The sequence below is a fragment of the Schistocerca serialis genome, chromosome 7, assembly GCF_023864345.2.
Source record: "Schistocerca serialis cubense isolate TAMUIC-IGC-003099 chromosome 7, iqSchSeri2.2, whole genome shotgun sequence".
In the NCBI taxonomy this organism is placed as follows: Eukaryota; Metazoa; Arthropoda; class Insecta; order Orthoptera; family Acrididae; genus Schistocerca; species Schistocerca serialis.
In genome coordinates this window covers 22985749-23011644 of record NC_064644.1, presented here as the reverse complement: position 1 = coordinate 23011644, position 25896 = coordinate 22985749, and the positions used below count along the sequence as shown (strand labels likewise).

The 25896-nt window shown below is 40.2% G+C and overlaps 1 protein-coding gene across 2 annotated transcripts in view; it reads left to right on the top strand.

The window, feature by feature from the left end:
- Positions 1 to 25896, top strand: part of LOC126412062 (histone H4 transcription factor-like) — a 109718-nt gene that overhangs the window by 29614 nt on the left and 54208 nt on the right. For both annotated transcript variants that reach the window (XR_007575221.1, XM_050081445.1), the window contains exon 4: positions 24079 to 24262. Coding sequence is in view for 1 of the 2 variants with exons in the window: in XM_050081445.1 (XP_049937402.1) it covers positions 24079 to 24262 (184 nt within the window). In the remaining variant the exon portion in view is untranslated. The remainder of the gene's footprint in view (positions 1 to 24078; positions 24263 to 25896) is intronic.

Genomic DNA, 25896 nt, shown 5'->3' with positions numbered 1-25896 from the left:
TTGTCTATATTGTAATCAATCTGTGGAAAATGGCAAGGATATCTTCATTCTAATTCTTAGTTTTAGCTGGTAACAATAATTCTCTGTATTATGTTTATCATGTAGATACCAATTATTTTATCCACCTTTTGTAACAGAAAGTTTATATTGTTATCTTTAAATATGTCTGCTTGTGTCTGTACGTGTGGATGGATATGTGCGTGTGTGCGAGTGTATACCTGTCCTTTTTTCCCCCTAAGGTAAGTCTTTCCGCTCCCGGGATTGGAATGACTCCTTTCCCTCTCCCTTAAAACCCACTTCCTTTCGTCTTCCCCTCTCCTTCCCTCTTTCCTGATGAGGCAACAGCTTGTTGCGAAAGCTTGAATTTTGTGTGTATGTTTGTGTTTGTTTGTGTGTCTATCGACCTGCCAGCGCTTTCGTTCGGTAAGTCACCTAATCTTTGTTTTTATATATAAAAAGTTTATATTGTGTTCAACTAAACTTTTTACCATTTGGTATTAGGTATCAGTGATCTGTAGAAATAAAACATAACTATTTAAATATAAATATTTTGCTATCAGACGAGCAGTATTTTATCGCCTTGTATCGTGGCAGGGGTAGCGCAAAATACACACCTGTTCCTAGGTAGGCATTTGTAATACAGTCCAGAACGGAAAAAATACTGCTCAAGAATAATCTAAAAGGGACAGAAACAGGTAGTCCAGATGTACATGTACAGACAAACAAGTGATTACAATTTCAGAAAGATTGGATGATGTATTCAAGAGAAATAGCTTCACAAATTGAGCAAGTCAGTAATGCGCTGGCCCACCACTTGCCTGTATGCAAACAATTATTCAGCTTGATAGTGATTGATCTAGTTGCAGGATGTCCAATTGAGGAATATCTATGCCAGATTCTATTGAATTGGCATGTTAGATCATCAAAATTCTGAGCTGGTTAGAGAGCCCTGCCCATAATGCTCCAAACATTGTTGTCAGTTGGGAAGAGATCAGGTGACCTTACTGGCCAAGTGTAGTATTTGGCAAGCACAAACACAAGCAGTAGAAATGCTTGCTGTATACGCACAGGCATTATTTTGTTGTGCGCAGGATAGCTTCCTGTGAAGGGCAACAAAACGCCCCAGACTGTCAGTCCCGGTTGTCGCACTGTATAGTGGGCGACAGGTTGGTATCCTATCGCTGTCCAGGGTGTCTCCAGACGTATCTTCAGTCTGAAATCTCATTGAATGGAGTAGAATTGTCATCAGTGATGAGTCCCTCTTTGAATTGAGCCCCAATGACGAGCAAAGCCATGAGACGCTGCGGGCAGTGATCGGATACCAACCTATCGCCCGTATATTGCATGGAAAGGGAAATCTATAAAATATTGTGTCTGAAAATGTTTGTTACTCTTGTAAGAGTAACAACAATAAATTTAAACTTGCTTATGGTTGGGACTTGTTTAGTATTGAATTATATCAGTCCATGATTTGTGCTATACAATGATAGTGATGGTATTCCTAACTGATACTACCTGCATCCATTGATAAGGATTACTACTGCTATCATATCTAACTGAAATTTGATTTCATTCCCTAAAATGTTGGCTTCCAGGCATATATTGAGTGGAAAATTAATCACCTGAACTTGTAAAACCTCTATAATCTCCAGTCTTTGTATTTTTCCCATGCTAAGCTTAAGCTATGTGACCAGTTTTATGAAAGTAATATAATAGAGGGAAACATTCCACGTGGGAAAAATATAAAACCTGTCCCATGCACCCTCCCACCACCACCTACTCCAGTCCTGTAACCCGGAAGGTGTACACGATCAAAGGCAGAGCCATGTGTGAAAGCACCCACGTGATTTACCCACTGACCTGCCTACACTGTGAAGCATTCTATGTGGGAATGACCAGCAACAAACTGTCCATTCGCATGAATGGACACAGGCAGACAGTGTTTGTTGGTAATGAGGGTCACCCTGTGGCTAAACATGCCTTGGTGCATGGCCAGCACATCTTGGCACAGTGTTACACCGTCCGGGTTATCTGGATACTTTTCACCAACACCAACCTATCCGAACTCCGGAGATGGGAACTTGCCTTCAGTATATCCTCTCTTCCCATTACCCACCAGGCCTCAATCTCCGCTAATTTCAAGTTGCCACCACTCATACCTCACCTGTCATTCAACAACATCTTTGCCTCTGCACTTCCGCCTCAACTGACATCTCTGCCCAAACTCTTTGTCTTTAAATATGTCTGCTTGTGTCTGGATATGTGTGTGTGTGCGAGTCTATACCCGTCCTTTTTTGCCCCTAAGGTAAGTCTTTCCGCTCCCGGGATTGGAATGACTCCTTACCCTCTCCCTTAAAACCCACATCCTTTCGTCTTTCCCTCTCCTTCCCTCTTCCCTGATGAGGCAACAGTTTGTTGCGAAAGCTTGAATTTTGTGTGTATGTTTGTGTTTGTTTGTGTGTCTGTCGACCTGCCAGTGCTTTCGTTTGGTAAGTCACATCCTCTTAGATACAGTTTTATGAAAGTAATCACACAAAGCTTTCCTAAACGCACACACTGCCTAGACAAGATATGAGTTCAGAATGATTTTGGAAACTAATTTGGGGTAACATGAGAATGAAATTGAGAGAATGTATCGAGCATTTTGTGAACTGTCTGCTTCAAACAGTGGAAAATTCAAGACGGAATGTAACAATGTTATAAGGCCAATGGCCAAAAGCTTTAATTGTGAGAGTCTTTTTGTTATGCATATTTGCGACCCGGCATTTCCGCCATATGGTGAGTATCAACTTTCCTTCTCATAATATTGCTCTATTTGTTCATTGTAAGCCTTTCACTGTAGCCACAGGTAGCTACGTTGTAAACAATGCTGAGGTGGCAGATATGTTGAAGTGGTGCCTGGAGGTTGGAGGTAGGTGCGAGACTGCGGGGGAAATAATATGATACTAACATTGTGCCTGGTGGGGGGGGGGGGGGGGGGGGTGGATTTGAGTGTGAGCGCACTTCAAAAGTAAAAATGGTGTGCCCCGGAGGGTGTCTATGAGTGCAGGAGTACTTCTGAAATAGGACTATTTCACCTGGAGGGTCTGTAAGCATTACAAGAGCACTGGAAAGGTAGTAATGTTGCATCCGGGGGCCATTTATGAGTGCAGGAACACTTGGGGTAGGGAATGTGACAAGGAAGGAGAAGTAGCAAGAAGTTCTGCCATGTCAATAGCGATGTCTCTAATGACTTAGTGTGCAGCTGAGCACATAAAGTGCAGGAAATGAGGGATAAATTTGGATCTTGGGGAAAATGGGGTTGACTGCTGGGGTCACATGACAAGTTATCAAGGGACGTCGGGTCTGACAGAATTGAAGATAATGGCCCAAAGGCAGCTGTTGCTGGAAGGTCCATGCATGCTGAAGGTTCTACAGAGCTGGTGCTGAGCCAGAAGAGGCTCGCTGTGGTGGACTCATCCAGAGCCCAAGGACCATGGAGGCACCTTGGGAAAGACAGCTGGGTTGCTTTGAAGCTGCAGTGATGCCAGATATTGTCTCCAACCTCAGTGCCTTTTGTATGCGATACTGTGTTTGCTGCATGTCATGCAATGGAGATAGAATGTAGGGAGCGATGTCAGAGTCAGTGATAAACATACTGCAAAGAAAACTGGAAGTTAGCACACCTAGTTGAGGGAAAAGCTAGCTGACAGGCCCAATCTACCTGGGAATAGCACCCAGGTTTGCAAAAAACCCTCTCGCTAATGATGTTGGACAAGAGATTCACAAACCATCACCTAAGACAGGGATGAGACCGTGAAATCCGTGAAGCTGTCGGCAGTGGTGGAATGAAACTTGAAATCCTCAAAACTGTCACCAGTGGTGGAACGCAACTTGAAATTTTTGAAGTCATTGCCAACAATGGGACAAAAGTTGAAATTCTCAAAGCTGTCACCAACAATAGGACTAAACGTTGTCAAAGATGGAACAAAACACAAAACTGTTTTCCTTGTCACCAGTTAATGGAGCGAGACACTGGAAGCCAGCACCAAGGGCTGGGACAAACCCAAACAAATGTTGATCTTGATTGCAAAATGTGAGAACGAGGTACTTGAAGCCTTTGCTAAAGACTGGGATGAACCGTAACAAATTTTTTATCCTCATCACCAATTGTTATGACTTACATCGGGGTTAGAATTGTGGAGAATACATTCTTAGGCCGATGGTAAATAATAAGTTTATTGATGAAAACATAAAAGCTTCTCTTCTTTGGAGCTAAATTACACAATTGCTACAAATAATTCATAATCAAATCTCATGTTTTGAAGTGGGAGAGATCTGTTACATCCAGTGAACTGTAATAAACTGAAGACTGAGTCGTAATTACAGTCAAAGTCAGTAATCCTGCATCCTACAGTCCGGCACAGTCAATAATCTGGCATTGCTTCATACATAGTGAATATTTCGGGTGTGTTCATTGGAATTCAGTTGCGCTCGTCAGTGGTCAACAGTTTCAAGCCATGTAGTGCAAATGATTGTTTCAGCCCTGTCAGACAGCTGCTGCCATGCTCTTAATTGTCTACTGTGACTAAAAAGTGGTGTTCTAAAGTTGTTCTGTATCACAATTACAGTAGAGCTATTGTTGTGGGAACACTTTGTCACCCAAGCACCTCTGAAAACGAAGTGGAAGTGAAATATAACATATTATGCTTACAATACAACAAAAGCTTGACATCATAATAGAATTGAGAAAAGTGAGAATAAAAATAAGATTATCAAAGAATATGAAGTTTGTTCTTCAACAAGCTAGGATTTAAAAAACAAAAAAGGGAGGGGGGAAGGTCAGCTTCAAAAGTTTGCCTCACACACAGTTACAGTAAAAGGCATTGAATCACAAGAAACTTTGAAAAAGCCCAAACTGGATCAGTAGGATGAAATTTTTTACAAGTGGTTCTGTACCAGAAGGTCTGAAGGAAAACTGGTCTTATGATTATTGTAAAAGATAAAAAGTACTGTGATGATTTGGGGTTCTCAGAAACTGAATGTGTATTTTCTTACAGTTGGCTATATCGATTCAAACCTCCTCGTTTAATTCAGAAGCTTGATGTAGGTGTGGAGGTACAATCAGCAGATCAGAATGCAATTGAAGAATAGAAAGAAACATTTTGTAATTTGGTTAAACACCATAATTTAAGTGTTACTCAGATTTACAATGTCGATGAAGTGGGCCTACTTTGGCATTGTTTGCGTAGTCAGCTTTGTCAGGTAAAGATGAAAAGTGCTTCAGATGACATGTTCACTCCTTGCATTATTGCCAAATACAAAAACCCAGGAGTTTTTAAAGGTGTTTTAAATTTTTCTGTAATTTATGGAGCTCATTCCAGTACATGGGTGACTTCAGAATCTTTTAAGGACTATTATTTCTATGATTTCATATCTTTTGTGAGAGACAATAAAAAAAACATTGGTTTCCTGGAAAAAAGCAAGGTTTGTAACAAACTTTTGATTTAAGCACAAACATAAAGTCCTGTATGAAGTTAACTTGTCAAAATAGCGCCCCTTTATTTTTTTAAACATCCTTTAGTGCAATACTTGACTGGCAAAAGGAAGACCAATACCCTACATCAAAGAATTGTAGACCTTAGCACAATATTAAAATTGGAATACTACTGTCTAATAAACTAGGGATAAAATCCAGAGTAAACAATACCCAAAAGTACTATATAAGTACATGTGGTTCTTAATTATAGCATGCATCTAACGAAAATGGTGGCAGCTAGAAATGAAGCTTGTACTCCAGGTTTTAAAACATCAAAAGATAGAGTAGCAATCTTAGCTTGCTGCAATACCTCTGGAGATCATAAATTGCCTCTTTTGTTAATTTGTAAGTCTCCCAAATGAAGAACATTCATAAATATGCAGATTTAGGTTGTGCCAGTTTTGTATAAAAATCAAAAAAGTGCCTGTGGCAGAAACAAAACAATATTTAACAAGCAAAAAATTACCTCTCAGAACAATAGTTACTCTAGACAACGCCTGGATGTCACCCTGAAGCTGAAGAACTTTGTAGTGGAAACATTTATGCAATTTTTTTTTACTTCCCAACACTACTAGCCTTGTCTAAACAGTGGACCAAGAATCGCTGGTATGTTTGAAAAAACTGTGTTGATGTAAGTTGTTGCAACAACTTCTGCACTCTACAGAAGATGAGCATCAGTTGACAAAAACTGCCCAGAAAAAGTAATATGAAGGATATTGTCTACTGGACTGCAGGCTTTTGGAATCATTTAAAATCCAAAAAACTGAAAGAATTCCTGGGAAATAGCCTTGGAGAAACATAATAAAAATGAAAATAAAAATAATGAAAGCAACACTGACACACTATTAGAAGAAAATGAAATGAACAGTTGTTAGGTCTTGTTCAACATCTTTCTGGGTGCAAAAATGCAGACAACAATGAAGTCTAAATATGGTTGAGCTAATATGATCAGTATGAAGTGACCTACAATGCTGTGGAATACAGAGAAGTATCGTTTTGGCGCCAACAAAATGTGTCATAGTGATGGAATGGCAGCATTAGAATTATCACTGCACTATATGGAACAGCAGAATGTGCTGACAGTAGCTGACGTTATGCTTCTATGAAAATGGCAGGCTACACTGCCAAGATTAGCCATTCTTCGCAAAAACAAAGAACTATTGATTCTTTATCCAAAGTAAAATATGTAAAGCAGTAAGTTCTGAGTCTATTTTTAAATAAAAACTCCCTAAAATTGTCACGCTTAATGTAATTTGAATTCTACTGCTTGGTCCTAGCTTGAATTACCCAGGTTTTACTTCCAACAAGGGTGACAGTATCTTACGACAGTGAGCTGCCAATAGCCCATTCAGTGATGAAATGGAACATGTGACTTAACCTTACTTGCTAATTTCAAAAGATGAAGCTACAGAGTAAATATAAGAAGCTAAGAAACTAGGCACAAGAGAAATAAAAGAAAAGCTTTCTTCAAACAGCAGAGCTTCAGGGAGGGACACTAGTCTGACATTGCAATAAGGGAGGCACAATGCCTCAATCTTGGACAGAAAAGGAAAGATAGAAAAACCAGTACAACCAGAGGGGTTTAGCATGGACCATCCTTGTTTGACAGAAGGAGAAATAAAGAATAGACCAGTGACACAGCAGAAAGGTAATAATAAACAGGGACAGGCAAAAAAATACAGTTGGATAGTGTCAGAGGCCACAACTTACTGGCAACAAAACGGAGAACAGTGATCTTGCTGCCTCAACGATGTGAGAAACTGTGCCGCTGAAAGGTTGTCAGAACTAGTCCCGGTCTGCTGTGGGAAGAGTTAAGGCAGAACTAGGCAAATAAGTGCAATGGGCATTAATCATTCATAAAATTTGAACATGATAATATTTCTACAAATTCTCTGACAAAGTGTAACGTTTTTAAACATTTTTGGAAAGTGACTATCAACAATTGTCAAATAATGTATGAAATGCATGTTTGACCATCAGCTATGTTTATTTTAAACACAAATATCAACCAGTTTCAATCATGGACCATCTTCACAGATAAGGATTAAAATGGTTTAAGCCACCACATTACATTTGTCGTTACTTAAATGATGCGTGAAGCATGTCATGAATATCAGTATATGACACTGGACTTCTAAAAGCAAACATACCAAGTGTCTACAATGTGGTACTGAGGAGAAGATCTGCTCTTGACATGCTCTACACATTATTTAAGTAATGACAAATGTAATGTGGCGGCATAAAACTCTTATCCGTGAAGATGGTCCATGACTGAAACTGGTTGATATTTGGGTTTAAAATAAAAGCCGCTAATAGTCATACACGCATTTTATATGAAGTGTAATGGTCCTATTATGTTAAAGGTGCATTGACAAAGATAGGTGTGTAACCATTTGGTGATGAAGTCCACATCACTCAAATGTAGTGAACATTAATAAATTGTCCTCATATAAATTGTGGCCAATAACTTAACATTAACAATATCTGAAAATTCTTGATAAGTAAGTATAAAATATAGTTATAAAGAAGAACAGACATGCATGCAAATCTCTAGTTCTATTTTCCCTAAGTTCTTAGTGAGCTAGTAACAAGTACCACACAGTGATAACTAAAAATTGCTAATGCAGACGAATTTCAGTTTTAATTGATATTTCATAAGTGTGGTCCTTTCAGGTCTTAAGAGTATAATTATTAGAAAGTGGGCTTCGACTACATCACGTTGTGCCCTGAAATGACTGTTTGTCCTGTCTATCATTTTACAAAATCTCGTAGAGCTTTAATTCTGTTACGTGCATTATTAATTTCTGTCACAATGTGCATATGTCTGGAAATTTCAATGACTTTCATTATAATATTTCAGTATTTTGCATAGAATGCAAGTAACACAAGATCTTGGATTCTTCCCAGCTGATTCAAGAACATTTTCCTACACAAGAGACTTGTCATGTAGTGCCCTACTCCTTCCGCCCGCCCCTTTCCCTTGTACACTTTCACCCAAGTCAGTTTTCACTAATAATTGTGATACACAGGGTTTACAAGCCTTGCCTTCGGGCACCCCTTTCTGCTTAGCACTTCAGCTGGCCTCTACTACTAATGGCCGCTATCGACAGGGGATCTCAAGTTGATTCCGTATTTCTAGATTTCCGGAAAGCTTTTGACACTGTTCCTCACAAGCGACTTTTAATCAAGCTGCGGGCCTATGGGGTATCATCTCAGTTGTGCGACTGGATTCGTGATTTCCTGTCAGGAAGGTCGCAGTTCATAGTAATAGATGGCAAATCATCGAGTAAAACTAAAGTGATATCAGGTGTTCCCCAGGGAAGTGTCCTGATACCTCTGCTGTTCCTGATCTATATAAATGACCTGGGTGACAATCTGAGCAGTTCTCCTAGGTTGTTCGCAGATGATGTTGTAATTTACCGTCTAGTAAGGTCATCCGAAGACCAGTATCAGGTGCAAAACGATTTAGAAAAGATTGCTGTATGGTGTGGCAGGTGGCAGTTGACGCTAAATAACGAAAAGTGTGAGGTGATCCACATGAGTTCCAAAAGAAATCCGTTGGAATTCGATTACTCGATAAATAGTAAAATTCTGAAGACTGTCAATTCAACTAAGTACCTGGGTGTTAAAATTACGAACAATTTCAGTTGGAAAGACCACATAGATAATATTGTGGGGAAGGCGAGCCAAAGGTTGCATTTCATTGGCAGGACACTTAGAAGATGCAACAAGTCCACTAAAGAGATAGCTCACACTACACTCGTTCGTCCTCTGTTAGAATATTACTCCGCGGTGTGGGATCCTTACCAGGTGGGCTTGACGGAGGACATCGAAAGGGTGCAAAAAAGGGGAGCTCGTTTTGTATTATCACGTAATAGGGGAGAGAGAGTGGCAGATATGATACGCGAGTTGGGATGGAAGTCATTAAAGCAAAGACGTTTTTCATCACGGCGAGATCTAGTTACGAAATTTCAGTCACCAACTTTCTCTTCCGAATGCGAAAATATTTTGTTGAGCCCAACCTACATAGGTAGGAATGATCATCAAAATAAAATAAGAGAAATCAGAGCTCGAACAGAAAGGTTTAGGTGTTTGTTTTTCCCGCGCGCTGTTCGGGAGTGGAATGGTAGAGAGATAGTATGATTGTGGTTCGATGAACCCTCTGCTAAGCACTTGAATGTGAATTGCAGAGTAATCGTGTAGATTTAGATGTAGATGGTACATATTGTACAGAAAACTCACAGTTGTGGCACCTCTGGCAGCCCTCTCAGCTTGGCATCTCTTGGGTCTTAAACCAGACCTGCTTGTTCTGACTTTTATATAATTTTCCCTTTTGCACATGCAAAATGCTTGTTGGATAACGGTCAAGCATTTGCCTGAGAAATTTTCAATCACTTGTTGCTACCCAAATTGAGAATCTATCCAATTCCTGTAATTTTTTCTTAAAAGTGGATCAGAGATCTCACACCGTCTCTGTAGTCCAAAGCACATCTTCCTATCTATAAAATTGTCTCTGTAGAATTTTTTCTAATTTAGGAAATTTTGTTGTACAGCTCACAAAAGATGCTTCAAAAATTTCTTCTACATCGACATAGATATTCTGCAAGCCATCACACAGTGCATGGCGGAGGGTATCCTGTATCACAACTAGTCATTTCATTTCCTGTTCCACTCGCCAACAGAGTGAGATAAAAACAACTCTCTATATGTGTCCATATGAGCCCTAATTTTCTCGTATCTTATCTTCGTGGTCCTTAAGCACAATGTACGTTGGCGACAGTAGAATCATTCAGCAATCAGCTTCAAATGCCGGTTCTCTAAATTTTCTCAATAGTGTTTTTCAAAAAGAATGTTGCCTTCCCTCTAGGGGTTCCCATTTGAGTTGAAAAACATCTCCGTAACACTTATGTGTTGTTCGAACCTACCAGTAACAAATCAAGCAGCCCTCCTCTGAATTGCTTTGATGTCTTCCTTCAATTCGACCTGGTACGGATCCCAAACACACTATCAGTACTCAAGAATAGGTCGCATCAGCATCCTATATGCAATCTCCTTTACAGGTGAACCACACTTTCCTAAAATTCTCCCAATAAACTGAAGTCAACCATTTGCCTTCCCTAGCACAGTTCTCACGTGCTTCTTAAACCTCACAATGCTTGCAACGTTATGCTCAGATGTTTAAAGGACTGGACTGTATCAAGCAGGACACTAGCAGTACTGTATCTGAACATTACAGCTTTGATCTTCGTACTCATCTGCATTGACTTACGTTTTTCCATATTCAGGGCTAGTTGTCATTCATCACACTTGTTTCTGATGAACACTTGCCGTTGAGGGCAACATACTGGGTTCTATTGTTAAAGAAGTCGTCAAGCCACTCGCGTATCTGTGAACTTATTCCATATGCTCGTACCTTCATTAACAGCCTGCAATGGGGTATTGTGTCACAGCTTTCCGGAAATCTAGAAATATGGAATCTGTCTGTTGCACCTCATCCATCATTCTCACGAAGTAACTTCCCCATCCCAACCTCCTCAGATTTAGTGGTAAGAGGGCCCAGTGGATAGCTCTTCAAAAATTGAGCACAGATCAAGCATGAAAACAGGAAGGAGGTGTGCTGAACTATGGAAAAAAAGGGCAAAATAGACACAACAAACTTTTCAAGACCAAGGACTGCAATAAAGAGCAGCCTGAAATAGCAACGGTGTCATGGGATGTGGTCACGGTATTGGACTACCAAGTGGGCGAGCTGTGTTTAAAACTCACTTGTGCCATTATTTTATTTATTTTTTTTTTAATTTTTATTTGACAATGTTATGAATGTATGTTCTCTTTCTGCAATATTGGCAGTTGTCATACTATACATTGGTTATAGAACATGAGTCATGTGGTAAGAATACGTTACTGTCATAATGATGAATAGTGAGAGCAGGCAAGGTACCATATAGACATCTCACAAAAATGAAAGCAACAAAAAGCGGGTGTGAACTATGTTACAAAAAAAGGATTCCAAAATGGAACGCAGCTTCAAAAATGTTAAAAATATATGTTTTGACTACGCACAGAGAAACTATATGGTTGTGAAACTGTTGCGTTCATTTGTTGCAGCTTATGTGACAAACTGTTATGTTTTCATCATGTCCTTGGGAGTGGTCACATTTACATTCATATGAACACCTAAATTGAGCAGGGAGACATATCTCACTCACTTACCAGGCATACAAATTAGGTGCATCAATAAGAGATTCCTATCATATGACACATGTACTGTCACTGATGCCTTGTATGACATACCAAATGTGTTTTCTGGTGGAGGAATTGGTTGACTTTATGCCTTGTCATCAAACATTTGTGGTTCCCATTCAATAGCCATTTTGTTTCGGTTGCTAATAGAGTAGTTGTGCAGAATCAACTTCTTTTATCATTATAGGTCCCTTCTGTACAACTCGCAGTTGCAAATGAATATTACACCATGACACAGACACGAATTTGAATACAACGAATGGGGACGGGGGGGAGGGAACTTTGAACAGGGCTTGCCTGCTTTGCAGTCATAAGACAGGAGGTAAGAAAATAAAAGATACAGAAACCTGAAAGGGAGTGAAGAAAAGAATAGGTACTGAGAAGAAATCGCAAGACCAAAGAAATATAACAAAAGTTAAGGCCATGTGAGTGGCAAGAATCCGGGGCACGTTGCAATGTCAGTTCCCACCAGCAGAGTTCTGGGAAGCTAGTGTTTGGTGAAAGAATCCAAATGGCAAGTGTGGTGAAACAGGCACCGTGATCACAACTGTCATGTTGTAGAGCATGCTCTGCAACAGGATATTGTGTGTTGTCAGTGTACATCCTTTGTCTATGTCCATTCGTATTCATCATAACTGATAACTAGTGTTAGTTATGCCAATGTAGAACGCCGAACAGTGTTTCCATAACAGCTGGTACACAATGTGCCATTTCACAGATCCCTTTGATGGTATATGTTTTGCCAGTTATAGGTTTGGTACAGGTAGGAGGGTGCATGAGGCAAGTCACATGGCGAGGATAGTCACAGGAGTAGGAGCCATGTGGTTGGGAAATAGATGCTGAATGATCGTAGGGTCTGACCAGGCTATTGCAGAGTTTGGGGAGACACAGAAAAGCCATGTTAGGTGTTGTGGGCCTCATTTCAGGGCAGATGTTAGGAAGTCATAGTCTTGTCGAAGTAGCTGATTAATACATTGAAGACCAGGATAATACTGAGTGACAAAAAATGTACTCCTAACCTGTTTTCTGGTGGGATCAGCAGTACCAGAATTGGATGTAAAGGCCTGGGAGATCTGCTTTTGACCTAGGTTTGTGGGGTAATTATGACCAGTAATGCTAGATCAACATTTTAATATTTTGAAATTAGTAATTCCTGTATAAGTCCAATATGTTCATATAGTGACAGATTAACCCTAGGACGCCCAAGCCTTTCTTTCTAACTTGAATGCCTAACCGGGGGGGGGGGGGGGGGGGGGGTTTCGGTGAGCCCACAGGTATTAAATAAGTTTCCTGACAAAAAATTACGACTTTCAAAATGGCTTATGTATTTTAACTAAGGCATCGGTTTATAAATATTGGATTGAGTGAATAAAAAATTGACATATTACAATACAAAATACAGATGTGTTCATATACAATAGACTACTCTGAGTCCTCAACTTCAAGGCAAGACACGCACTTCACAATTTTTTCTGAATGTGTGTTACACACATGTTTGTGACACTGTCCACAATACTGTTTTGGTTTACTTAGATTGCTGTACTTCTGCTTCTTTGTTTTAGCTTCTCTTACACAAATATGGCACCGACCTTTCCCTGCAGGAGGCTGACGTGCTTCTGTTGTCACTTCTTTGATTTTCTTTTGTAGAATATTCTCCATTGATTGAACAATTTGGTTAGATAACCCTCTTGCATTGGCACTTCTTTCTTCTACCTGCAATTTCACTAGTTCCATCCCAGCTTGCAGAAGATAAGTTTCGTTTGTTGTGTTTCTTTTCATTCCATCTTGGATGTTGCCGGATGAATATGGTGGTTGCATTGATAGCACAAATGTCGATAAGAGAGTAAAATACAGATAGAGGCCATCTCTTTGTTCCCATCTTGCAGGTGTACATACGCGCCATTTGATCAATGGTATCAATTCCACCTTTAGTGGAATTATAATATGCATTTATCTCGGTTTTATTCTTCTCTCCTCCAACAGTATCTTTATCTTGGTGCATTGTTGACAACATCAGTAAGTTTTTGCTTGGTTTCGTTTTTGCTATGTAGGACACCAAAGTTACTGTTGATAGGTCTGTGAACAAGAACATTGATGAATATAGCTCTCGATTAAAGCTCTCGATTTGATGTGCTCTTCATTATGTCTGGAATATGCTTCCTGTTTGACTGGAGAGTTCCTACTGTAGTAACTTTGTAGTCTTGGTATAACTCTTCCGCCAAATCCACCGATGTGTAGTACCGGTCTGTAGTAATATTTTGACCAGTATTTTTCACAGGTGCTACCAGACGTTTGACAACAGCTGCTGAACCCTGTTCTTCTTTCGACAAATTCTGAACATTACCTGCATAGGGTTCCATATTCAAGACGTATCTGTCAACTGCATCAGACATCTTGCGTATAAGGATGCCATACTTGCCCGGTTTATCCTTCATAAATACTTTGAAGGGGCAGCGCCCTCTAAACAAGCTGAGCACCTCATCAGTGGTGAGGTGGACCCCTGGTTTATACAGTAGTGGAAACCTATGATTCACTTTGTTGAAAACATCACGGACTGCTGTGAACTTGTCTGCTTCCCTTCTTAGCTGGCGGGTACTTTTGTCATCAAACCTTATGATTGCAATAAGTTCCTTGAAACTTTCTCTTGCCATAATACCCTTGTAAACTGGCCGACTCATTAGGTCTGACCAGAGATCGTGTACACTGACAGAATTCTCCTTTTTTACCCCCCATACGTATCAGGATTCCTATAAAGACATACAATTCTTTCTCATTAGTCAAAGTAACATTTTGCCTAACTGCCTCTTCATTTGAATATTTTACTATAACATCCATGATGTCAGGTGTAAGAATTATCTTCAAGGTTTCTCCAGGTGAATGGCAAACACCAGCTGGAGTTACTCCTGCCTGCCCTCATACTAGATTAGCAACAGATCTCCGAGGAATTCTAGGCTGTATGTTTACGTACTTTCTTCCAGACTTAGCCACAATAACATCCTGATGGTCACTGCCTGAAGCTGCGCTTCTTCATCTTCTCTAACATCCACATCACTTTCCCAATCTGAATCATACTCCATAACACCATCCTCATATTCACTTTCACTCCTCGAGTCAGAATCTTCATCTAAAATTTCATTCAGAACTCTTTCTAAAGACGAGTCACGTATTCTTTTAGTCATTTCTAAGTCTGGGTGTGAACAGTAGGGAACTGCACTAACTCACTGCAAGTTTACAAGATAAATAACAGCTGACTGACATCAACAATCACTTCCTCTGAAAGTAAACTGATTGTTGTGAATATCAAGAATACCAACCAACAAGAAACTAACTTGCATTGTTGTAGAGATGAGAAATACAAAATCCTACTAAGGGAAATTTTCTATAGCATGGAAGCCTAAGGAGGGGGAGGGGGGTGTTGGACCCATAATAAGTTTGTTTATTTTCTCTTTCAAAGCAGGAATTTTCTATCAAATATATTGACACCAACGTTTTATAAAATAGCCAACAAAGAATAACTCAAAGGGAATATGTAGTATGAAAGTTACTTGGGAAAAAGCAGGGGACATAAAAAATTGTGGGTTCAACAACACCCCCTCCCCCTCCCCCCCCCCCCCCCCTTAGGCATCCTAGGGTTAATAAACAGTATTATCATTGTATGCTTCAATTATTGTAATTATATAGACCATTTATATTCATTAAACATTCTTCAAAGCTTCCAGTAAGGCAAGGCAATGGTTTATCAAATAAACTTTTCATACAATGTAGTTTAATTGTAGCACCCCACCAACAAATACTCATTTACAGTTTTCACATAATCATAATAATGGTTCAAATGGCTCTGAGCACTATGGGACTCAACATCTGAGGCCACCAGTCCCCTAGAACTTAGAACTACTTAAACCTAACTAACCTAAGGGCATCACATACATCCATGCCCGAGGCAGGATTCGAACCAGCGACCGTAGCGGTTGCGCGGTTCCAGACTGAAGCACCTAGAACTGCTCGGCCACACCGGCCGGCATAATAATCAAACATCACAATTCACTAAAGAGTGACATAATTGCAATCACAGTATATAGTCTGTAGGAAAGTTCTGGTAGGCTGTAAATTCTTTTGGATTAAAGGATAAAGGAGACCACTCACCGAAAAGCAGAAGTGTCAAATCATTGGAAAAAACACACACAAAAAGAAAGAAAACTTTTGAACTACACACACACACACACACACACACACACACACACACACACACACACACACACCCGCGCGCGTGCGCTACCCCTACAATGTACCAGCAGGTGGGCTACATTGTGATCGGGAGGGAGGGGTGGCTAGGCTGTGTCAAGGGACGTTTTGATGTGGAAGGGATGGAAGCTGTCGAAATGCAAGTACTGATAGTGGTTAGTGGGTTTAATGTGGACAGAGGTGTGGATGGGGCCTTCACAGAGGTGGATGTAAACTTTCAGTGAAGTGGCACATTGGACAGAAGAGAAGCAGGTGAAGTGGATGGAAGAGAATGTGTTGAGGTTGTGAAGGAATGGGGACAGGGTGTCTTGGCCCTGAATCAAGATCACGAAGATCTGGACCTGAAACAGATTGGGGGTTGAAAGTTTTTGGAGGCTAGGAAGGTTTTGTTGAGATGGCCCATAGACAGATTGGTATAGGAGGTTGCCATGTGGGTGCCCACAGCTGTCCGGAGATTGGTTTGTATACCTTCTTTTCAAGGAAAAAGTAATTGAGAGTCCGGATATAATTGGTAGGGTGTTTAAGGACTGGGGTGGCGAGCTTGGAGTCTGCAGGATGATGGGAGAGGTAGTGTTTGGTAGTGGCAAAACCATGGATATAAACTATATTTGTGTACAGGGAGATGGCATAAATAGTGATGATTAGGATTCCAGGAGGTAAAGGGGTGGGGATGGTGGGAAGCTGGTGAAGGAAGTGGTTAGTTTCTGTGTTGTGGGAGGCTAAGATAGTAAATAATTTCCTTCACCGAGTTTTCACCTTCCCCATCCTTTCAACTCCTCAACCCCTACATGTCATTGTTGATGCCACCGCCCTGTACACTAACATCCTTTATGCCCATGGCCGTGCTGCTATCGAATGCTACCACTCTCATCATCCAGACCCACTATCTCAGTCCTTATACACCCTACTAACTACACCTTGACTCACAACTACTTTTCCTGTGAAGGGAAGCTATATGAACCTATTTATGGCACAGCCATGGGCAACCACATGGCACCCTCCTGTGCCAATCTGTCTATGGGCCATCTAGACAAAACCTTCATAGCCTCCAAAACTCCAGTCTGTTTCAGGCCCAGATCTTTGTGATCTGGATCAGGGCCAAGGCACCCTATCCCCATTCCTTTACAACCTCAACACATTCTCTCCCATCCACCTCACCTGCTCCTCTTCTACCCAATATGCCACTTCACTGAACGTTCACATCCATTTCTTTGATGGCTCCATCCACACCTCTGTCCACATTAAACCCACTAACCACATCAGCACCAGCACATTGACAGCTGCCATCCCTTCCACATCAAAAATCACTCGATACAGCTTAGCCACCTTTGGACAATGTATCTGCAGTGACAAGAACTCGCTTGCCCAGTGTGCTGAACGTCTGACAGATGCCTTCACAAACAGATTTCCCATGCCATATCCCCCCCAAGAATAAGCTAATATGAAAAATGTATGTTTTTGGGAGTGTCCGGATACTTTTGATCACATACTGTACACTGCATCCAGTTTCACTCTTGTTGTTGTTGTGGTCTTCAGTCCTGAGACTGGTTTGATGCAGCTCTCCATGCTACTCTATCCTGTGCAAGCTTCTTCATCTCCCAGTGCCTACTGCAACATACATCCTTCTGAATCTGCTTAGTGTATTCACCTCTTGGTCTCCCTCTACAATTTTTTCCCTCCACCTGCCCTCCAATACTAAATTGGTGATCCCTTGATGCCTCAGAACATGTCCTACCAACCGATCCCTTCTTCTGGTCAAGTTGTGCCACAAACTTCTCTTCTCCCCAATCCTATTCAATACTTCTTCATTAGTTATGTGATCTACCCATCTAATCTTTAGCATTCTTCTGTAGCACCACATTTTGAAAGCTTCTATTCTCTTCTTGTCCAAACTATTTATTGTCCATGTTTCACTTCCATACATGGCTACACTGCATACAAATACTTTCAGAAACGACTTCCTGACATTTAAATCTATACTCGATGTTAACAAATTTCTCTTCTTCAGAAACGATTTCCTTGCCATTGCCAGTCTACATTTTATATCCTCTCTACTTCGACCATCATCAGTTATTTTGCTCCCCAAATAGCAAAACTCCTTTACTACTTTAAGTGTCTCATTTCCTAATCTAATTCCTTCAGCATCACCCGACTTAATTCGACTACATTCCATTATCTTCGTTTTGCTTTTGTTTCCTTTACTGCTTGCTCAATATACAGATTGAACAACATCGGGGAGAGGCTACAGCCCTGTCTTACTCCCTTCCCAACCACTGCTTCCCTTTCATGTCCCTCGACTCTTATAACTGCCATCTGGTTTCTGTACAAATTGTAAATAGCCTTTCGCTCCCTGTATTTTACCCCTGCCACCTTTAGAATTTGAAAGAGAGTATTCCAGTCAACATTGTCAAAAGCTTTCTCTAAGTCTACAAATGCACAAAAGAAACAGAAAACTTCCTACACAATATGCGATCCAAGAACACACACTTGCTAAAAGAACAAGATGCTTCCACAAGGTCACAACGATTCTTCGTCGGATAGGCAGACAGAGGGAATAACGCATAACTTTCTCCAAAGTAATAAGTTTCCCATCGTATCCTCCCACTTAGTTGAAGCACATCATGACCACTCAATTGACTAAACAAATAAAAATATCTTTAACTATTTTACTTGTGACTTTGCACTTAATTTGGTGAACATGGAAAGTAATTCTTTCTTGTGCATTACTTATAATTACTTTAAAAAAACTGAGAACAGCTTATGCTAAATTTCATACATTTTTATTTGGAAGTTGCAAGTCTTTGCAATTACTCATTATTTCCATATCTCTTTTTCACAAAGTCCTTTTGTTGCAATGTTTATACCCAAAACAACTGTTCTGTTATTTATAACCACCTCTTAGTTATCACTACCTTCTGGGCATCTGGTCCATCTTCATATTTCCCTGCATTCTCTTATTACTGTGTTCATTTTGTTAAGCAATTTACTTAAGAAAAAAAATAGATAACATATCGTAAATTACAACTGATCTCCAGTGAGAAAAGTACTTATAAACTCCACCAGGTACTTCTTACATTCCACGAAACTATACAGTTTCCCCGGTGCAACCAATGAATCCCCATATAACAGATAGTCTACTAACTCTAACATATATTCTCCACAATGCATAAAATAAACTTGGAAACTCTTCCATGATTGAGGTGGGTTTGTCCCCAGATGATTTGTGGGATGTGCTCTGCAAACATAATCTTAAACATCGCAATGAAAATAATCAATTATTGACAATATAATATACGAGGGCAGTTCAATAAGTAATGCAACACATTTTTTTTCTCGGCCAATTTTGGTTGAAAAAACCGGAAATTTCTTGTGGAATATTTTCAGACATTCGCGCTTCGTCTCGTATAGTTTCATTGACTTCCGACAGGTGGCAGCGCTGTACGGAGCTGTTAAAATGGCGTCTGTAATGGATGTGCGTTGCAAACAACGGGCAGTGATCGAGTTTCTGTTGGCGGAAAACCAGGGCATCTCAGATATTCATAGGCGCTTGCAGAATGTCTACGGTGATCTGGCAGTGGACAAAAGCACGGTGAGTCGTTGGGCAAAGCGTGTGTCATCATCGCCGCAAGGTCAAGCAAGACTGTCTGATCTCCTGCGTGCGGGCCGGCCGTGCACAGCTGTGACTCCTGCAATGGCGGAGCGTGCGAACACACTCGTTCGAGATGATCGACAGATCACCATCAAACAACTCAGTGCTCAACTTGACATCTCTGTTGGTAGTGCTGTCACAATTGTTCACCAGTTGGGATATTCAAAGGTTTGTTCTCGCTGGGTCCCTCGTTGTCTAACCGAACACCATAAAGAGCAAAGGAGAACCATCTGTGCGGAATTGCTTGCTCGTCATGTGGCTGAGGGTGACAATTTCTTGTCAAAGATTGTTACAGGCGATGAAACATGGGTTCATCACTTCGAACCTGAAACAAAACGGCAATCAATGGAGTGGCGCCACACCCACTCTCCTACCAAGAAAAAATTTAAAGCCATACCCTCAGCCGGTAAAGTCATGGTTACAGTCTTCTGGGACGCTGAAGGGGTTATTCTGTTCGATGTCCTTCCCCATGGTCAAACGATCAACTCTGAAGTGTATTGTGCTACTCTTCAGAAATTGAAGAAACGACCTCAGCGTGTTCGTAGGCACAAAAATCTGAACGAACTTCTCCTTCTTCATGACAACGCAAGACCTCACACAAGTCTTCGCACCCGAGAGGAGCTCACAAAACTTCAGTGGACTGTTCTTCCTCATGCACCCTACAGCCCCGATCTCGCACCGTCGGATTTCCATATGTTTGGCCCAATGAAGGACACAATCCGTGGGAGGCACTACGCGGATGATGAAGAAGTTATTGGTGCAGTACGACATTGGCTCCGACATCGACCAGTGGAATGGTACCGTGCAGGCATACAGGCCATCATTTCAAGGTGGCGTAAGGCCGTAGCATTGGATGGAGATTACGTTGAAAAATAGTGTTGTGTAGCTAAAAGATTTGGGAATAACCTGGTGTATTTCAATGCTGAATAAAACAACCCCTGTTTCAGAAAAAAAAAATGTGTTGCATTACTTATTGAACTGCCCTCGTAAATGGATAGTTAAAAAGCTCTATTCACCAAGCAGAGGCAGGAAAACACACAGAGAAATGTTTAACTATTACAAATTTTCGGAGCCAGTACCGTCTCTTTCTGGTAGAAGAGTTGAAGGGGAAGGAAGAGGAGTGAAGGAAAAGGACTGGAGAGATTTAGAAAAGGGTGGACAGTTCAGAAAAGTCACCCAGAGCCGCAGGTCAGGGGAGGCTTACTGGATGGGATGAGAAGGAAAGACTTCAGTGTGATGTAGGAAATTCAGTCAAGATGTAGCAAATTTATAATATGAATAAGAGCTATTCATAAGAGGCATGTAATTCAATCCAGTCAGTCTTTTATATAGTGTGCTTACATTTCTCAGTGTGCAGTTGCAGCTGTAGCAGCTATAAAGCTAAGTACTGACAAAGTTGTTTGTGCACTGTTATACAGTTATTAAATTTTATAGCTTTGAACAGTGTTTCATGCTGTTTGTGGCGAAATAACAATTTAATAAACTTTTCGAGACATTCACTCGCTGTGTTTTATTTATAGTGTTTTCTGTGTGTTGAAGGCATTTAGTAAATTTTATGCAGTAGTTTCAGCTGACATTTCTTATTGTTTCTAGTGAAATTTTTCTGCAAAATTTTCATTTACTGTTTTAACTTCACTGAGTGTACCAGTGGCCCCTTGAATTTTTGGTTTTAGCTAATAAATTTTGTGAAGTTTTGTTGGTATTGGTATTAGCTGTGGTTTAGTAATATTAATAATAGTTGTTGCTTTCTTAGTAGAGAGAGAATTTTGAGACCACTATTGTTAGTTCTATAAATAGTTCTACTGGTGTAACTGAACTTAGGTAACATAGACATTCCTCCCCCCCCCCCCCCCTCCCCCACCCCCACCCCAGTGACTGTTAAATTGTCCCATGACTGAGAAGTGTGGGCTGTATCGTAGGTTTGTAAGTAGTGGGTTATGATGTGGGATTTGTTCAAAGTATTTTCATTGGGGGAATGTAGTGAGGAAGCCAGTGGGCATTCTAGCGAGATCCTTTCCTGGGAATGCATAATCGGTAGTAGAAATGAGTTGATAGAGTAGCAGGAGCGTAATATCTGTGCTGTTCAGGTGCAGTTACAATACACGAATGAGGAACTAGATAGGTTGAAGAGGGTGCTGGGGAATGGGAACTGGCAGTTGGCAAGAAGACAGCTAGGAGGAGGAGGTATTCAGACAGTTGTGCTTTGTGTATATGCACTCTGTCAGAGTTGAGTTGAGAGGAGCCTCTTGTAGCTGTAGGTGTAGGAAACATGCAGCAGTCCTCAGCAGTTGGGAGGCCGAAGTCACTTGCAAAGTCTATCAGGTTCTGCTGCTAGGTAGTTCACACAGTAGAATTGTGGGCCAGCAGTTGCAGGAAGTGTTGGAGAGTGAGTACCAGGTCACCAGCATTGTGAAGCCTAGGTGACTGTCAGCATAGGGGAGTTATGTAGGAATTTTACGAAAGAGGATCAGGTAGTGACAGTATGTGGAGCAGGGAATAGTCTTGAGAGGTGGCACTAATGTGCACTTCATGCAATTTTTTCAGTGTCATGATCGGCCTCATGTGGCTGTTAGGCATGTTAACATGGGGCTGGAGAGGGCACTGATGGCGGGGGGGCATGTGTCACATTGCAGTTCCAGTTGAGTCTATCAGTGGTTTGGGTTTCACTGGGCATGGCCTGCACCTCAATAGGTGTGGGAAGAGGAGGCTGGCAAAGCTTATAGGTGACAGTGTAGGGGGTAGTGGTGGGATCACTCATGGAAAAATTCCTGTAGTAGTTGGTGTTATAGCTGCACCTTTTTATAGTGAAGTCAGCTGATAAGTTTACCTGCTTAAAGGAAGTCCCTCTAGCTAATGAATCTCCTTCAGAGGACGTCATGTTTCCAAGTGGAGAAGGAATTAACATATTTCAGCAAAATATGAGTTATTAGAGATAAAGTTAATGAACTGCTTATAGATGTTGACTATGAAATTATTGGTATATCAGAGCACCACTTAAATAATTTGACAATTCAGAGGCTTCCTTTACCGGGATACCAATTAGCTGGCTGTTTTTCAAGAAGTTCCTTTCAGAGTGAAGGAATGGCCATGTAGGTAAAAAAAAAAAAAAAAATACAGTATTCTGTTTGAGTCCATACATGTATCATGACACTGCACTGAACAGATATTTGAATGTTGTGTTGGGGCAGTTGAATATAGTGAAACTAAACTTCTAATTGTTGTTGTGTATAGGTCCCCTAACACTGACTTCTGCTCAAGCTAGAGAGGGTTCTTGATTCACTTTATGGGAAGTACCAGAAATTAGCTATATGTGGTGACTTCAGTATTAATTTTGTATATGGTTGTGCAAGAAAGGGATGTTGGTAGATCTTCTAAATTCATAAATCCATAACAAAGTCTACACTGTGATTTTGGCTCAGCAACCAAAATTGATACTGTTTGAACTTCAGTGATATGATCCAAAACAGAAACACACAAATAATGCAAAAAATACTAATCCAGTCATAAAATGTCACAAATTCCAGACCTTCGTCATATTTTGTGTCCATAGCTTTAACCCAGAGTCAGTCTCAGTGTCAATCAAATTTTAATAAAATATTAATAACTACCTTACTATTTCTCACAAGATCGTGAAACTCCAACTCGGGGTCTGTTTAGACATCTTGAACACAACCCTGTAATCAGAATGATGGGTCATCTTAGAACACAATTTTAGTTGCCTGAGAGTGCAATCATGTGTGAGTTGCATTTGCATGTGTGTGTGTGTGTGTGTGTGTGTGTGTGTGTGTGTGTGTATTGCTGACAAAGGCCTTAATGGCCGAAAGCTATAATTGTGAGAATCTTTTTGTCGTGCCTATCTGCGAGGCGGCATCTCCACTATATGCTGAGTAGCAACTTTCCTTCTCATAATATTGTTACACTCCATCATGGATTTTCCATTTTTTAATTTTAATAACAGGAAGATATTTTAGCAATGGTGGTCTTGTGAGTGATGGCTCGCTGCGGTGGCTGGTTACTCCTTACTAAGGGCAAATTAGACTTCATATCTACATGTTAAATCTTCAGATCTGACACTTGTGAATTTCATTTTACAGGGTTGTTCGAAAGACCTTGTGTATATGCTTCCTTTGCCAAAAAGAGTTCCAGAACTCGAAACGCGTTAAGTTCTCTGTAATTCATGTGGATTTATTGCTGTGCTTTAAATAGTGTGTGTGTGTGTGTGTGTGTGTGTGTGTGTGTGTGTGTGTGTGTGTGTTTTGTTTCATGCATGACACACACACACACACACACACACACACACACACACACACACACACTACAGCTTTTTGTTTTCTCAGTTCCATTCATAGAAAGAAATATATTTGTGACTATTATTATGTCCTGTAATTAGAAATTTGATTGCAGATATCCATTAATGCTGTTTCAGGTATGTACGTATGATGGTGAAGGTAGAAACACAATACCTGATGGGGAGGAATATATGTGTTATTGGGCTGACTGTGACAGAGCTTTCAACAATATGCAGATATTTCTATACCATGTGCAAAGTCATGTTCAGTGTAATCCACGAGGAAGAGTCGTGAAGGGTGGTGTACCATGTCAGTGGGAAGGTAAACATTTGACTTGACACAGATCATACATTACATATATTTTTTGTGCCACCAAGGTTGACTGACTGAAGCACGCAAGCATACATATTTATTGCCACAGTTTACAGTTTAGATGATTAAACTCTCAAAATGTTGTGTCAGCTGGACTAAGAGTTTTACCAAGTTTCCAAAAACAAATTTGTACTACCATGCAACTAACCCAGAACCTGATATCAATTGTAGGGTGCCTATTTAACAGCTCCCAGTTCCACCAAAAATTTTATTTTTAATATTTTGCATAATTGTTGACGGAGTTTAAAACTTTACATTGCTGTCATAATCTACTCATTGAGGGGTATAATGTTATATAAAAGTTTAACACAATAATCCAGGTATTACAGTTAAAAAGTGACACCATGGTGATACACAGGCTATATTCTTCCAGTTTCTGAAAGTGAGAGCACTTAGCAGCTTTTGACAAACTTTACACATAATTTCAAAGCTCTAAGAAACTTTTTCTCTGTGATACTTTCCACAAAATGATGAAAAGACAACAGTTTATGACTGACCATATTTTTGCTGTTCATGTAATCAAACTTCAGCATCAGGCATGACATTTTATTATTTCTCTACTACTGATTATATTTTCAACACAGTTTACAGATAGTATCCACATGTAATTGCAAAATGATATTGTTGTACAACACACAGTTCATGAGATATGTCATAAACATTTCTATGTCTGAAAAACTAGCTTTTGCTTAAAAGGGAGCACAAATTACCCACACTATTTTTCATCCAATGTTTCATAATGAGAGCACTTAGTGCTTCCAACAAACTTTAAGCATAATTCCAAACATTTTCTGAACTTTTCCTTACTTGCATCCTTAACACCAAACATTTAACACATCAAGTCATTTGTGAAGTAATCAGATGTTTAAAGCTATTTAATACATGGGAGTTAGATTTGCTAAAGGATCAGGGGTTTATTTGTTTCTAAAGAACATGTGATTAAAAGATGTTCGACATAACAGCAGATTACAGAATAACCTTTCATTAATAAAAGAAATTGAATTGCCTGTTGACCTTCTTCTTTTCTTTACACTGTCGTATGTTTTAAATTTTCTCCTGACCATAAGTTTGTTTCTCGTATTCCAGTTGCTACAGGTTTATTGATTGATTATCATTTTTCATTTGTAGTTCACTGTTGTTATTTGAATTTACGTATTGTTATTTTGACTTTTTGATATAGCAAGTGGAGCTGTGGATGCTAGAAAATGGAGTGTCAAGTGGAGAAATCACAACATTTCTGACATATTCGTCTGTTTGAATTCAATAGAGGGATGTCAGCAGTGGAGACAGCCAAAAACATTTGTGCCACATATGGGGATGATGCCATTGGACAGAGTATGACAAGAAAATGTATTCCTCATTTTAAAGAGAATCATTTTTGATGTAGGTGACTCTTCATGTTCAGGAAGTCCTTTGTGGTTTGATGAAGATTGTTTAAACACATTAATGATCCATGCCAGTGTCCTCGAGAATTGGTAAATGTGATGAATTGTGTTCATTCCACTGTCGTGTGACATTTGCATGCAATGGGGAAGGTTCAAAAAATCGGTTGTATCGGTAGTGCACATTCTAAGCCAAAATCA